The sequence below is a fragment of the Coturnix japonica genome, chromosome 2 (assembly GCF_054131305.1).
Source record: "Coturnix japonica strain WE chromosome 2, WE-NBRP24, whole genome shotgun sequence".
Taxonomy (NCBI): domain Eukaryota; kingdom Metazoa; phylum Chordata; class Aves; order Galliformes; family Phasianidae; genus Coturnix; species Coturnix japonica.
Genome location: NC_140664.1, coordinates 32,692,928 through 32,709,138, shown reverse-complemented (window position 1 = coordinate 32,709,138; position 16,211 = coordinate 32,692,928). Strand labels below are relative to the sequence as shown.

The 16,211-nt window shown below is 39.4% G+C and overlaps 2 protein-coding genes across 12 annotated transcripts in view; one reads left to right on the top strand and one right to left on the bottom strand.

Annotated features, from left to right (window-relative positions):
• Positions 1–3,536, top strand: part of CLVS1 (clavesin 1) — a 91,920-nt gene extending 88,384 nt beyond the window's left edge. For all 3 annotated transcript variants that reach the window (XM_015855663.3, XM_085539526.1, XM_032442739.2), the window contains one exon: positions 2,327–3,536. In XM_015855663.3, the coding sequence (XP_015711149.2) occupies positions 2,327–2,414 (88 nt within the window). In that variant the 3' untranslated portion in view covers positions 2,415–3,536. The remainder of the gene's footprint in view (positions 1–2,326) is intronic.
• The window catches only part of ASPH (aspartate beta-hydroxylase), a 95,666-nt gene continuing 82,986 nt past the window's right edge, over positions 3,532–16,211 (bottom strand). For 8 of the 9 annotated variants that reach the window (XM_085539516.1, XM_085539517.1, XM_085539518.1 and 5 more), the window contains 3 exons: positions 15,814–15,905; positions 12,414–12,547; positions 3,532–7,466 (listed from right to left, as the gene is read on the bottom strand). In XM_085539516.1, coding sequence (XP_085395642.1) covers positions 7,316–7,466; positions 12,414–12,547; positions 15,814–15,905 — 377 coding nt within the window. In that variant the 3' untranslated portion in view covers positions 3,532–7,315. The remainder of the gene's footprint in view (positions 7,467–12,413; positions 12,548–15,813; positions 15,906–16,211) is intronic. The other variant, XM_085539525.1, reaches the window with a different exon arrangement.

Sequence of the window (16,211 nt, the reverse complement as noted above, 5' to 3'; positions counted from 1 at the left end):
TAATCTTGTATTTTTACAGGAGACAGGTCCCCTGCTTGTATTGTGTTAAAGATGGGCAGAGCAGAGTCTCTGCCAGCCCATGGACCTCATCTGTATGATACAAGCAGTTGCCTAGTTGTATTAGATTTTAACTCAGCCAAATCCTCCAGACTGAAACATCTTCTGGACTAGTTGTTTGGAAGATTTGGTTGGGAACAGAGGAAAGCCAGAAGGTTTTGAATTCAGATATTTCATTTATAGGGCCAAAGCTGTGGCATGTGAGTGCTGAAGGTAACACAGTTTGTGACAGCTGTGGCTATGATACATAGCAAACATTGCAAGAGAAATAATGAAAACTGATGTACCTGATGTCAACAGATAAAAATTCATCAGAAGAGAGTAGAGATTTAGACTAGATGCAAGTTTTCCACAATAGGAGTAGTGAAGCACTGGAACAGGTTGCCCAGAGAGGTGGTAGATGCCTCATCCCTGGAGATATCCAAGGTCAGGCTGGGCAGGGCTCTGAGCAACCTGATCTGGGCGTAGGCGTCAACTAGTTCAAAGCAGATAGCTTGTAAGCTTTAACACCATCTCAGCTCCAAGTGTAAGAGATGTACCATCTACTGGCATGAAAGATACAAACTAGGGGACAATGTGGAAGGCCAGACTCCAGCCAGGCAGCCCCAGTGTGGCTGAGGACACGCAACGGTCACAAGCTAGGAGGGTTCCCTAGCCTGCAAGTGTAAGGATCACAGGGAACTTTCATTTGCAGGGTTCAGTAATAGACAAGGACGTGGAGGATTTGTTTCTATGAATTTCTTTATTATAGGATAGTGCATCAGAGAAGGAAAAAAATAGCAATGCACTTAAAGTGATCAGCTTTGCTTTTGAAAGAAACCTAGCTTGTGTACTAACTTTAATACTAGAGCCATCATACAAAGATACAAATACCGTGAAAACTTGCATATACATAGAGCAGTGCTGCTTTCCTCAGACTAAATGTGTGCTAGATACATACAGTGAGCCTGTTTTCAAAAAGTATTTGTCATGGTCTCCATAGCAAAATGCAATTCCTGGTCAGATTGAAATGCTTTATGTAACTATGGCCTATTGCAAATCATCTTTTCTCTTGGAGACTTTAAAAAAAGAAAAGAAAAAGAAAAAAAAGAAAAAGAAGAGAAAAAGAAATGATTATGCTTTCATAAAAGCTTCGGGCATAAGAAAAATAATTATACAAGTTATTCACAGTCACAGTAGTCATTGGTGATCAAGTGCTGCAGTACGACAGGACGCAATTTATTAATGATGCTTATCAAAAGAGAAGTGATCTCTAATCTCATAAAATAGCTGATGCTTAAACTGAGGTTACCATAATGATCAAACGGAAACTACAGGCACATCCCGAAAGTAATAAGTTATCCCTAATTCTAAAAGCTATCCATGACAAAACTGGCTCTTTAAAGTGATATTATGCCACAAGCAAATGCTCACTCCTGCTGCCTTTGGAAAAGTTCCCGATCCAGAGAGTGATTTTGCTCTAAAACTCATTGCTGACTACAAACTGGGAGGCAATTCTCAGCCTGAAGCAGAGAAAATGGAAGATAATGAATCTCTGCCACATAGTCATCAGTTCCTCCTTCCATAGCTCAGTGGGCAAACACGGGAGCACGTAGGCCTCGGAAAATGAAATCCTCTTGAATTTTCATATTAGGTTAAACCCATTCAGCTTTTGTCACTGCCAGAAACCACCATGCTACACTTTCTTACTCTTTGTTGTTGTTGTTGGTTTTTTTTTGTTTTTTGTTTTTTGTTTTTTGCTCATTAGAAGCAAAGGATAAACTATGTTTCCCATCTTGAAGACAGAAATGAATTTGAGTTGGTCTATCCCTGAACAAGATTCTCCTTCAGGGGTGTAAATGAGGAGATAAATGGCAGGAGTGGGCGCATCAGAAACTCCCTTGTTGTCACGTTAGTGCTGGTTTCTTCACTGATCTTGGGTAACTCAGAGAAGTTCTGCCCCTTAGACCTCATCAGTAAAATGTGATTTATGTACTTGCTGGTCTCAAGATTTGTAACTAGCATGAGCTGAGACTCGTTCCCGTGAGAACTTGTGTGTGTTATTTTGTTTGTGCAAAAAAAAGCAGGAGCAGAGCAATGTTGTCTAGGAGGACATGAAGCGCTAACAGATCCCACGGTACCTCAGGAGCTCACAATGCTGTGTGCAATCTTTTCCAGCCTCCGTGATTCTGAGGTGAAAATGGCCAAAAGCAAAAATGATGAAGGGACTGCAGGACAGGGAGTGTTTCTGCAGCCGCCCTCACTGGCACATGTCTTCTCCTCCTTTCAGGTCCCAGTCAGTGGTGGAAGCTGGCATGCTGAAGCACGAGGACCTGGGGGAAAGTGAGAACACCCAGCCACTGCTGGCCCTGGACTGAGCCCCATGCGCTGACCACAGACATCCAGACCCCACCCACCCAGACACCACCAAGCACATGATACTCATTCACACGTGTTTCGCTTGAGAACACGTCTTTCATCTTTCTTGACCAAGTAACAAGAGCCACCAGCCACTTGCCCATGCAGCCAATGCTGAACAGCCTTTCTACTGACACAGGATGTGAAGGAAGACACAGCGGGAGTCTGTTAATATGTCAAGAATTGGGTTTTCTTTCCTTTTTGGACTTCTGGCATTAAAAAATTGGAAATGTTGGGACTGCCTTCTCCTTTTAAAGAAACCAGTGTGTGTCAGTAGAATTTTTCCTGAAGCCTCCAGCAGGGATGCTCAGTTTCATAGAAGGTTTAATGTGTATTAAAGCAAAGCATCTTTAAAGTCTGCACTGTTCATTGTTGCTCAGAGGGCAGAAACAGCATTATCCACAGTGTGTTTCAGATCTGCAGAAGGACTTTGTATTAAAAAAGTAAAAATCAGTGCCAGCATAATGCCATACAACATGACACTTTGCAATTGCCTCATCCATATTGCTTTTTGGGGGGAGGGGGGCTACTTATTTCAGTATCTAGCAAAAAGGTTTCTAACTTTTGAAACCCTTACAGAGCTGTCAGCTAAGTGGAATGAGCTGCGTGGGCAGCAGATACAGACAATTTGGAATGCAATTATTCAATTTTAACGACGTGTTTTTCCATAGGTGACTCGGGAACCCATTAGACGTGTGTGCGCGTGTGTGAGGGGGTGCCAGGGAGACCCATTGGACACATTCACCAGTGATTAATGGTTCATTCAAATTTTTCATTTAGGTCCCAACTGCAAATAAAAGCTCTGTAGAACCATTTGCTCCCCTCCCCTCCTGCAGTCAGTGAAAGGTGTAGCCAGAAGGGAATGCTGACTGCAGATGCAGGCCACGGTTAAAATGAGAAAGGAAAACTCAGAATTAATTATTCAGTACAAGCTTCTGCTAGAAGGAAATGTGGACAAACAGAAAAACTGAAATGCCAAAGATCAGTTTGTTATCTCTCTTTGCTTTCTCTACAAGAAGAGTCCCATCCCTTCATTGCAATGGAAATCAGATTAAAGAAATAAAAGAAAAATTGTTATCAAATTGCATGAGCAGTGACTTTATTTCCTAAAACAGTTACAACCACCATACATGCTTTTTGTCTTCAATTTAATTGCCATGCATTGACAATTACTAGAACATGTAGTTGGCACCAACATATCAAAGATAACCGCATAAACCATATATGTATAAAATGAGATGATAACTCACAGGTTGCACAAGAGTTTTTCTTACAGCTCTGGAACATCCACCAGATTCATAAGCAACGCTCTGAAAGTGGTGGCCTAGGTCAGCTGGACATGGTCATCCCTAATAAATGGAGTAACAAAACACTGCCTTCATTCACAGCCTGTTGTGCTTGCACAAGGCAGAAAGGACACACTACAGATCCCAGTAACACAACTGGGTTGTACCCACTTGTATGTATACAGGACAGTCTCATTCACAGTAAGCTTCCTCTGCAGCAGCGTGTTTCTGGGGCAAGGCCTGGCCTCCACAGTAGAGATACTTGAAGGCAGTGAATGTTCCCAGCAAAGCAACATAGCAGTCAGAAAAGGCAGGAAACACTCTGAGGCTTGCAGGGGCATTAAACAAATGTCCAAGCCCATTTACCTTTGGTTTTTCTTTTTTTCATTCTTCTCCCCTATGGCATTATAACCTGCTACAGTAAGCTGTGACTAGACACAGCTCCCCCTCTCCCACAAGGCTCATGAAGACTCTCAGACATTTGTATTGGTCACAGCAAATTTGCTTAAAGCATAATGTAAATTAAACATACATTAAAAAAAACAAAACAAAACAAAACAAGGCAGACGTGGCCTACTACACTGCAGCATTAGTGAAGAAATACTTTGGTTTGCAATTTTTCTCTGTTCATACACTTATCTCCACTGCCACTGAATCTTTGTGATGGCCCACTACTGCTCATTCAAGTATGTACTTACTACCTTACAAATGCCCTGTGCTGCAATTTCCCTCTGTAAACACAGCTAAGGAATGAAACACTTAAACTGCAATAGAGCTCAATCTGAAAAGCATTTCCATTCACTTCATCCATTGGTATTTCCAATGTGTAAAAAGCTTTTTCAACATGAAATACTGGATGGCAAAGAAGAGTAACTAAAATAACATACTACTTATTCACTGCCTAATTTCTGCATTTTGCTATATATATACTCACCATTTATGTATCGAATCCAATATATGAATCTAACAGAAAGAGATGCTCTCAGATCAAGATACTCCTTGACAGGTAGGCAGAGAGCAGAATCACTTCAGTGCTGCAGCAGCTATTCACAAGAAACCTTGTCACATTCAAGGCACTTAAGATATCAAACGGTCAGTATGTCACTACACAGTTTAATCAACAGTGCCACTCAGGCACACACACATTCTGGGTAGATAACTTTGATCTATTTGCCCATTGCCATCTGTTTATATAAAGCATGTGACTTCAAAGGAACAATCAGGACAGTAAGATATCTAATAAATAAAGCTCCAAAGTTTTTCCCACTCCTTTAGTGTTCACTCTGTGCTATACAAACTAAAATGCAATATTAATAAAAGCACTCCTAAGACACTAATTTTGGTTTAAACAGTTCTCGATTACTTCATTACAAACTATGCCTTTATTTTACAGAATAGCAAAATAGTTTATAATTTGTACTGCTCGATAAGTATATGGAGATACAAAGCACAGCCTGACTCAGCAACTACCTTTTCTTATTGTACTATGAATCCTTAATATAAAAAGTACATTCTTTTCAGTTTTATACATAATTCTCGCAAAGCCTCCAAAAATATGTTTATATATTCTAAAGTGTGAAACTTACAAATCCTTCTCAGTTTCCATGATTACTCACAGAGAACTGTCACCTTACAGCAGATGGTACTCTGTGTTATTGATGATACAGACAACACATTAAAGTCTAATTACCACTGCTACCTAAAACTGACTCTTGATCAGAGAGGGTTTATCAGTGTGTGTTCTATCTATTTTTTAATAGCCAGGAAGGAAATTAAAGTGCACACCTCCAGAAATGGGTTACAACAGCTTATGATTTAATCGTTGTGTGTTACATGGCACTACAAGATTACTTAATAAAACACAAAGTTTGAAAAGCATTCAGTTTATGAGAATGCAAGGCTGCTGCCTATATTTTGCCTAGCAAATACGGCATTCTGATTGTGCAGCACGTGCTATTTATAGCTACAAAACTTAGGTACCATGATGTAGTCTCTGAAGTACAAAATCATGGAACATTAAGCAAATAAAACAACTGTTCAGTGTCCTTTAAACACGGAGGCCAAAGCTGTGAAGACTCAATAACCCTAATGTCTCCTTGCTTAGTACCTGTCTCTCACAACCCTCACTAGTGATGCCACTGCTCATGATGAGCTTGAGAAGACCCGAGCATCCTTAGTATACCTATCCACTATCTGCTGGCTTTGCGGGAGAGTAGGTAACAACTGATTTCAAACATTATCTGTGCAAATTCTGGTTTATTTTGTTAGTGTTCTTAGAAGTTAACAGTGGAGGTTTCTGCACCTTCCATCTCCCATCAGACAGTGAGGAACCAAAAGATCAGCCAACTGTTCAAACATCCAGGATTTCTCTATTAAAAATAAGGCTTTTTTAACATACAGTAAACTCTGGGTAGCAAATACAGAGTACGCTGTAAATTACACTGTGATAAGACTGCTTCAGGATTCCATCATACATTTCGAGATAAGGAAAGCACCATTAGGTCAACTAAAGAACCATTCTAGTGCTGTGTAGGATGCTGGAGCAAAAGATAATTCAAGTTAATAACCTGAAGCTGTTTGCTTCAAATTCTAGCAGGAACCCTGGAAGGACCTTGTCCTTATGTAGCTCACCATACAATCTTAAGAACTGAAGAACACTGTAAGAGACAAGCCTACAGAAGTCATATTCGTTCAACATCTTCCAAAGTCACATAGCAAAACTGAAGTTTACCTGCTAAGAGAACGATTTTGTTTTAGAAGGACAACACTCTCTTAAGAAGCAGATTATGCAAATTTCTGTTTGCATTTCCAGGAAGGCAACAGAAGGCCGCAGTTGGCAAAATGAAATCTGTTCATATACTACTTTTGTTGTGCCACAGCACAATGTACAGCATATGCTTATCACTAGAGATGCACTTTGTATATACATTACTTTTAAAAATAGTGGTTGATTGAAGAAGATCTGTTCATAATTGTGCTAGAAAAATAGTTACTCAGGTAGAAAAAACAACAAAACACGCGACCCATTCACATTATCTACAGTTGATAACATAGGGACATGTCTTATACCTAAAGCAGTTAACATTACAACTGCACAATGATTATCAAAGTTGAATGGATGCATGTGTCTATAAATACCACACCTGCTGCTGCCTAGAAAGAAGCCTGGGAGGTATTTCCCAGATGTATTATTGCAAATCTTGTGCCTGAACATGGCCAGACAGGTAGATGACTGTTTTTGAACACATCCTACAGGCATGGTAAAAACACATTCCTCAGCTTGAAAATTCAGACCTATATTGCTCCTTGACTGACAAGATTTGTATTCTCAGACTTGCAGCCAGAAAAAAACAATATATATCAGTGCTATATCAGTATGTAACAAACATGGCTTTTTTTTTTTTTTTTTTTTTTAAACTCAAGTCCTCTGTAATTGCAGAAATGTCATTATTACCTCTTATAACCCTTACAATACTAGCATTCTTCATATGCTGTATAAATTAATCCTGCATGTTTCTATTTGCATATTCTGACAGGTTAAAGCTCCTCTGGATCTTCACTCCAGATATAATCCCTTAAATAGCAGGAAGGGTTTGTCTCTGTTGTGCTGTTAATTCAGGATGCCACACATCAACAATGAATATCAGACGATAACTTGCAGCATCCTGCCACACTTCGTGCTCAAAAGAGTCGTCAAAAATGAGAACTTTCCCTTCTTCCCAGGTTCTGAAACACAAAAAGAACATGCTTTAGTACAGTACTGCTATACATCAGCTCTGAAGATGTTCTCCTACATGTGAGAACCATTTAAACACTATATGTTGCATAGTCAGGAATTCTGTACCTAATATTAATATACTGGAGTATCAGAGATTTAATTGGAATAAACTACAGGAAGATCAGTCTAATGGAGCTTCATATTATTGAGAGATTGCTTTCTCTCCTTCTGCCTAGTTATGGCCACATGTGCCCACATACATATTCAGACATTTGAAATATTCGTTATTTATTTAATTTTAATGAGTTTAGTCCAATAAGCTGGGAATATTCATCAAACTCAGGAGCATAATACCGGTATAGTAATTTCCCTCTTTACTAATCAGATACACATGCAATGAGTAATGGAAACTGATGGAATGATTAGCAATATAGCTTGAAAATAAACTACTTTAAATCTGCTTGTTTTTTGTTTGTTTGTTTGTTTTTTTCCTGAAAATCAGAACTATACAATTAGGTCCTGATCCTGCTTTATAATTTCAGACCATAAATCCATTTAAAGCACAGAGTCTAAAGATTTTTCTTCATAGGAAGGTTGCAGTGATATAGCATGCTCTGAGTCACGTTAAACAGTTAACACTGAACTGAAGGGATGAGACCACGTAATTCAACCCCCTTCTGCTTGCCAAATACCACTAAGGCAGCAATCACTGAATTGGACCTACGTACTCTGGGTTACTGTTCATCATTATATGTAAAGCCAAGTTGTAACAATGGAATCTAAGATCTGTACCTCTGTCAGGCTCAAAAAGGGAAACACGACTTACACAAACTGGCTTATTTTTAAGTACCTCCATTGTCTGAAAAATTAAGAAAATGGCCAGATTTAAAAGCCACAGCAAGAGCAAATGGAGATGGGAAATATCAATGGTTTATGAATCTGCATTTCTTTCTGTTTTATGAAGCATAGAATCACAGAACAATTTAGGCCGAAGAAACTTCATAAAGTCATCTGCTCCAAGCCTCTGCCGAGAGCAAGACTTACTGCAAAGTTGCATGCAGTGTTGAGGCCAAGTGAGATATCTCAGGTTCTCATCTAGTGGAGTTCTTAATATCTACAGTGATGGGCATCACCTCTCTGAACCTCTTCTTATGTGTCACATGCTCCAGTCCCTTAAGCAGCTTTTTCTTGTTCATCTTCCACCGAAGTCAGTTCAACTCATCAATTACTTTCTTCCATAGAAGTGTCCCAAACCAGACACAGTACTGCAGATGCTGTGTTTGGAGTGCAGATGAGAGGGGAAAAATTGCTCCCCTCAAACTGATTCCTACACATACTAACACAGTTCAATGTGAGGTTAGCCTTCTACCACAAGAGCATGTGTTCAACATGCCTACTAGGACTCTTAGACCTTTTCAGTAGAGCTGCTTTCTATCCAGTCCCCACCTTGCCTATATTGTTGCAAGGTGTTATCTTGTTATCAGACTGCAGGGCTTTGGACTTTGTTGAACTTCATGAAGCTTCATTTTTCCCACTTCTCCAGCCTCTTGAGATCCAGATTCATAATTTTAAAAAGAGATTTAATGCCTGCTTAACTGCATCCTTAATACTGCAAAAATCAGCATATGAGCAGAGAACACTAGGGATAATGCCATCACAACGTCACTGCCCTTCAGATCACAATCTTGCCTGCTCCACTTAGACACAAGTAGCCAGTTCTGTATTACATGGTTTGCCCATCATGAAGTTAGGCAGCGGTACAAGCAAAGCAAATTTATTTTGCATCGCAGCAAGACAGAAGCATTTGTTTGATTGTTCACTGAGTCTCCTCTGAAGGGATATAACAGTCAGTCAAGTCAGTAACAACCGATGTTACCTCCTAAAGCCATCCTACTATGAATGCATAATCAAGTTTTTCAACAAGAAAAGCAGTCTATGAGGATTGATGCCCTTAAAGGAAATTAGAAACTGTGAACAGCAGTGATGATAAAGAAGCAAAGATCTTGTCATCAAAGATGGAAATAAATTGCTTAGCTCATTCAGCTGCATTCATTCAAAAGGAAAACAATTTTCTATTAAAAAAAAAAAATCAGTGAAAAATGAGATCTGGATTCCTAAGTTATCTAGGTATTTTTGAACATTAAAGTCAACAAAAGCAAAACTTAGCTATCAACATTTATGGGGACGTCCCGCAATGCTCTGAAGGAAAGTGGAAATTGAAATAGGATTATCATTTCAACTGAAATGATAATCTAAACATATTTTAAGTAATGGTGGGCAACAAGCATAACAGTGGAAAATTCATACTGCCTTGCACAAGAACATCAGCCTTGAAGGCCCACATAATTATCTTTTGCAGGTTTTAAGTATGATCACATATATTTTTTCTGCAACTGAGTCAGCTATCCAATAAGAAAAATGTTTTATGTCATACAGGCCTCGAGTCTCTGATTCTCTGCTACTGCACTAGAATTACATTGGTATTACTCAATGCCATAACGTGGTAAAGAATCATTGGATTTTTTTGTTTTACTTTGATTTTCTTTAATTTTAATTTTTGATTAAACACAGCCTGAATAACACCTCACTAAATATCCTGAAAGTATAAGCCTAGTTAAAGACAATAAAAACTCCAAGTATCCAGATGAAATAGCTTCAGAGGCTACAAGCTGTATCCATCATTTCCATCAATCATACTGGGGATGGGCTGTTTTGCATAACAAAGAAGTCATAAAGTTGACAGAACTATTAGCCCCTTTTGCATAGATTACAAAACCCACCATTAGTATGCAAATAAGTATTTTCCAGATGTCTTCACGGTGTAAGAAACACTTCACAGTGGGACCACAGGAACAATATTACTCCGGCATGGTGCTAAGCCACTTTGGGGTAGTTTTATATCACCTGCTCTGCTCTTATGTCACCTGTCACAAGTGACATTTTGGACTGAATTCTGCTTAAGGCTGTAAATCTGCATCTTCATTTCTAAGCGTGATTACCACGTCTGACAGATGTTTGATTTCTGATAACTAGATATTATTTATATATTTCTGTACACTGTACTTTACACTTACACTGTCTTTCCTTCAGACTTCAGAATGTCCCAATGACCTCAAATTACTATAGATGTGCTGAATAACAATGAGGTGGACAAGCACCTGGTAGCAATCAAAGATTCTCCTGCAGGTAACAGAGTAAATCACAGTACTAGATAGAGATGAGTTGCCTGTCCATCTAAGAATAAGCTGCGTAGTAGCAATTCTCCTCTAAACACACACTGGGTGACATAATGGCAAAAAATTCTCTACACTGCATGCAGCAGTTGGGCAGAAAGCTAAAGAAGGATGGCAACAAAGCCCTGTCAAACCTTCATACTTGTGCCAGCTCTCCTGTTTGAAGCCACCAGCTTCCTAATGTTCTGATCCACGAGGAGAGGAGAAACTGAAAATGCTAAAGAGATAATTTCTTCCTGACATAATTTCTTTCCACAGTAGTTCACCTCTACCATCTTTTGTGGGGAAGGGGATGCAAAAGCACCTTTTCATTGCCAATATTGGACATACTTTAAATGAAAACCCTGTCTTCAAATGTACAGCTCTTGCCAAAATCAACCAAAGTTAACACATTCTGACACAAGCTGTAGTCACCTTTTGAATGTGAGTTTTACATTTCAAATGAGCAAGTCAGATGCATAAAAATGAGTCTAGTTCAGAAGCCTAGATACTGACTGAAATCCTCTGACTGCTGCACACCAGCAACAACAGGCATTTCTTCACTCTTCTCTGACACAGCCCTGAGGTTGAGGGACTGTTGCTTCCAGGGGGGGTAGTTAAGTTCATTTTCCACACCACTATCCCTTCTGTTCAGATTAAGGCAAAGATGAGTGGTCAGCTACAATAACGGGTGGTGAGTTGTAGACACCTGCTATCTTGGAAGGGAATCAAAACCACCACTTTGTTTACACAGGCACAGAGTAGCCACCTGTGATAATGCCCTTCAGTCACCGTAGACCTGAATTCACAATAATGTCCCACAGTGAAAAGAACCCACATTTTCCTGTTAATCCGTTAGCCCATTAGGTATCTCTACCGTCATCCCAATGTCTGTCTTAAACTTGTTTTGGATTTTGGACTGTAATGCTGGAAGCATGTTTGTCACAACCTACGCAGTGTAGGTTTTATAGTTTATTTAACACTAACTGTGTCAGACTGTTATGTCAGCAGGAACAACCCTAACACATCTATAGTAACATTTTTAACACTCAAATAATTGTATCTTCAAAAATTATAAAAATTTCTTGTTGCAGTTATTTTTATATGTTCTGGAAAAAGATTTTTGCCACATATTGCAGTCATGCAAACAGGACTGGCATTTCATCTCACCATAACAAGTATTAACGTACAGTAGTACCACAAAAATAATTCAAAGGCAGCACTTGTTGCACTCAGATGCTATAAGACAAAATAGTCAGTATTCCAAATAAATATACTGAGATACTAAGCGTTATTAGAAGTCCACCTAATTCTGTAAGTTAAGTCTGCAACTGAAAAGCGACATAGTTAATATTTTTAAACATAGAAAAATATTATGTCACGTAAAAATTCAACTGGAATGGTTTTAACTAAATTATGTGGAATTAGAATGAATGTTTCAGCTGGGAGTAAGGTTTCTGCAGAAATACAATAGTATTTGGTTACAGTGGTAAAAACCACTATAGTTGTCACTGTATAAGTAAAGAATATAGAATCCAAATTTAAAATAAACAAAAAATCAAACAAAAATAAAATAACAAAAACACAAATAAAAAAAAATAGATCAGATAGAGCAACTCTTTTGGCAAGTTTATCAGATTAGCACTGCAAAGGTAAACACAGATTTCATGGACAAAAACCCATTTTTTTCCCCACTCTAAAATAGAAAAAAGCAGCTTTGTCTCTAAAGAACCCAATCAATACCTGTTTTCCTGGGCACATCGAATCCTGCAGCCTTCTTTAGGTATGACTAAGCCCAAATGCATCCTTAGCCGACAATTGGTGGGCCCTGTGTGGGGCCAGACATGAGTTCCTGGAAGCATGACAGAATATTTGATCTGCAAGAAGAAAGAGGAGCCCTCAGCAAGGTCATTTTCACAACTGTACTGCTCTGAGTTCAGGACTTCATTACATCTCTTCCATGATGACATCACCTTCTGTTAGTCTTAGCAATAATGGTGTATTCTCACATCCCAAAGGTGTTCAGTACTGTGGTGTGCATGTATATTTTTTTGTTTTGTTTCAGGCTGAAGTTAATAAACTTCTAGGTACCAGTAGAAAAACATTCTATATTCAATGAAAGACCTGCAGACACACTTATCATCTAAAAGGGTGGACTACAGGAAGCACAAGACACGCATTAGCCAGAACAACTGGCTGGTGGTCACTTTCAGATAACAGTGGGATTGTGAAGGTCACTGACAGTCTTGGCTGAAGCAACCATGTGATGATAGAGTTCAGGATCATGGGGATAGGGAGACAGGCAAAAAGCTGGAGTATGACCCACAGCTTTGGGAGAGCAGACTGGTTTATTCATATTCTGCTAGGAAAAATACCAAAAGACAGTGTTGGAGAGAACAGTCTAGGACATTTGGTTTATTTTTAAGGATTACCCTCTGCAAGCTCAAGAACAGTATGTCCCATGTCCCCACAATTTAGAAGCACAGAGATCCTGAAAAGCTGAGTTAAAGAGAGGATGCATAGAAGAGAATAAAGCAGGGTAGAGTTATCCCGGAAGAACATACTCAGAGTGTGCAGGGATAAGGTCAAGAAATTCAAGGCTCATCTGGTGAGATCTGGAGGTGAAATTGAAGGGCATAATTAAAGATTTCAATAAGCTCATCAGCAATAAAAGGAAGAATTGGAAAAACACAGGCCCTTTGCTGAATGTGGCAGGAGATCTGATGACAGAGGCCATGGAAAAGGTTGAGACACTGGATGCCTTTTTTTGCCTCAGTCTTTACTGTTCAGATTGACCAACAGGAATCCCAGGCACTTGAGAACAGTGAAGAGAACTGGAGAAAAGACTTCCCCTCATGTTAAGGAACATTAAACAAACTCAAAATCATTCCATAGACCCTAACAGGCTTTAATGACGAGTACTGAAGAAGATGGCTGACAATGTCAAAAGGCCACTCTCCATCTCTGAAAGGCTATGGCAGGGGAGGCTCCTGGGGACTGTAAGAAAGCAAATGTTCATGTGATCTTATGGACAACAAGTAGTATCTGAGGAACTACAGACCAGTCAGTTTCATCTTAGTGATGGAGCAAGTAATCCTGGAAGCCATTTTCAAACATGTGAAGGAAAAGATGGCTGGGAGCAGTCTGCGTGGATTTACAAAGGGGAAATCATGCTTAACCAGCTTTCTACAGCGAGATGTCTAACTTGATGGATGAGGGGAGATTGGTGGGTATCGTTTAGCTCAACTTTTGTAAGGCTTTTGACACTGTCTGCCAATAACATCAGCATGGACAAACCGATGAAGTGGAAAATAGGTAAGCTGACAGTGAAGGAGGCTGAAAACTGGCAGTTCAGACAGGCTCAAGGAGTTGTGATCAAAGCACAACACCCACAGCTCAACAGAGGTATACCCTAGGGTTCATCATTGAGTCCAACAGTGTTTATGCTTCACTAATGTCCTAGATGAAGAGAAAGAGTACATCTCTTGTCGGGGATAGAATATTGAGGAGAAAATGCTGATACACCAAAATAGTTTTGCTGCCACTCATAAGGGTTTTGACAAGTTGGAAATTGGAGCAAACACGAACCTCACGATGTTCAACAAAGAAATGAAAAGTCCTGCACTGGAGAGAAATAACTCTGTGCATCACTATGAATTTAGGGTCCATGTAAACAACAGCTTAAAACAATGTGAGCAGCAGAGGAGGCCAAGAGCCTCCTGGGCTGCCTTTGGCAGGGCCTTGCAAGCAGGTTGAGTGAAGTGATCCTTACACTCATCACTCTCAGTGCTGGGTTCAGTTCTGGGCTACTCACTCCAAGATAAACATAGACAACTGAGCAAATCAAGCAAAGAGTCATAAAGATAAGCAATGGCCTCTGAAATAAGGGAAGGCTAAAAGAGATAGGAATGCTCAGTCTGAAGAAAGGAAGGCTCAGCAGGGATATTATCATTCTGATTCTAAAAGTGCCCAGTGGAAAAGATGAATATTGTGTAAGTGATGAGGAGCACCTTTTCAGGGTAGGACAGGGTAGCTTTGCTAAATCCTATTATTTTTAAGACATTCCCAAGTTTCCAATTACAACAAAGTGAGCATAAAAGAATGTGAACCCTAATGCCTTAGCTGTTCCCAGCATATGAGGTTTGAGCTTATCAGAGATATCTTACAACAGCAAGCAATAAGCTCCAGTGGCTGTGGCACACAAAGATGCTCCACTGCCTCTACTACAGTGAGATTCATGCTTGTTTACCCTGTCAGACTCTGAAGAAACTCAAATAACTGCTAATACTGGCTATGAAGGAAAGTTACTGATAACCCCCAGAAATACTTTGACAATGCTGGAAATACTTGCATTGTAGAATTATTACTGACATGTATATAATTTGCCTCCACATATCTGATTATATATGTCTGTGAGACATATATTTATACACACACACATGCTGCAATCAAGAAGAATTACATGTATGTCATCAAATATACCTGAACTACAGATAAGTTATACTGTGGTTGAAAACTTAAACTCTGAGGATTTAATGAGGTTGATTTGTAGCAGAGTAATCAGTATAGATCGGGTACATGAAACTAATTTTGTTGACACTGAAGGACACAGCCCATGGATTTAAAGTTTCTTTATGTGACAGTAGTACTGTCTGGCCTTTGTTCGGTGACTCTTGTTATACCTAATGCCACCAGACTGGGTAAGCATGCAAAGGTTATCAAAGTGAGAGTCTGGCTCCCTGTTTTAATTTCGTAACTTGTTATTCAGTTGAGAGTAATCACAGAAAAATTCAGGTTAGAAAGGACCTAGTCCAATCTCCTGCTCAAAGCAGGGTTAGCCATGTGTCAGATCAGGTCACTTAAGACTAAGTTTAGTAATTTATTACCATCAGTTGACCCACAGAAGACAATTACTTACCCAGCATGAGCTCCCTATGATCACAAGAGAAACCAGTTCAACTAAAAATTCCATGAGAAAGCTTTAGCTGATATATTTTACCTTGTATCTTCTGAAGGCTTTTACAATATTAACTTTATTGTGTGTCTGAGGCATCACTGAATACACCAAGATCGTGCGTCCTTCTATACACATTCCTCAACATCACCTGCTCCCAGACTTAGGGATTTGCAAAAATGAAGGTACCTGTCCTCTTCGGCAGCCCGTAGCTTCTGGGAATCTTTCCAATAAAGCACACGTTTTTGGGACACCTTTACAAGCATTCTCATTTTTTCTTCCTAGTGAAAATAAGTGATGTAGCACTAATAAGCGCAACGAACAAACAGTCCCTTGTTTTCTAGTTTGCAGAACAACAACAAAGCTGACACCAAAATCAGGATTTGTAATCACACTTTTCAAGTTATGAAACAGAAACGCCAGCTTACATGTTGTAATGTTAAAGCAGCCTGCCACTCTTTTGCTTTTAAATTATATCAGAAGAGTGGGCTTCCTACCTGTTCAAACATGACTCTAAAAACACGGTTATATTTTTATTACTGATTAAGTACATCACTCAAGTATACTTGTTAAAAAGACAGATAATG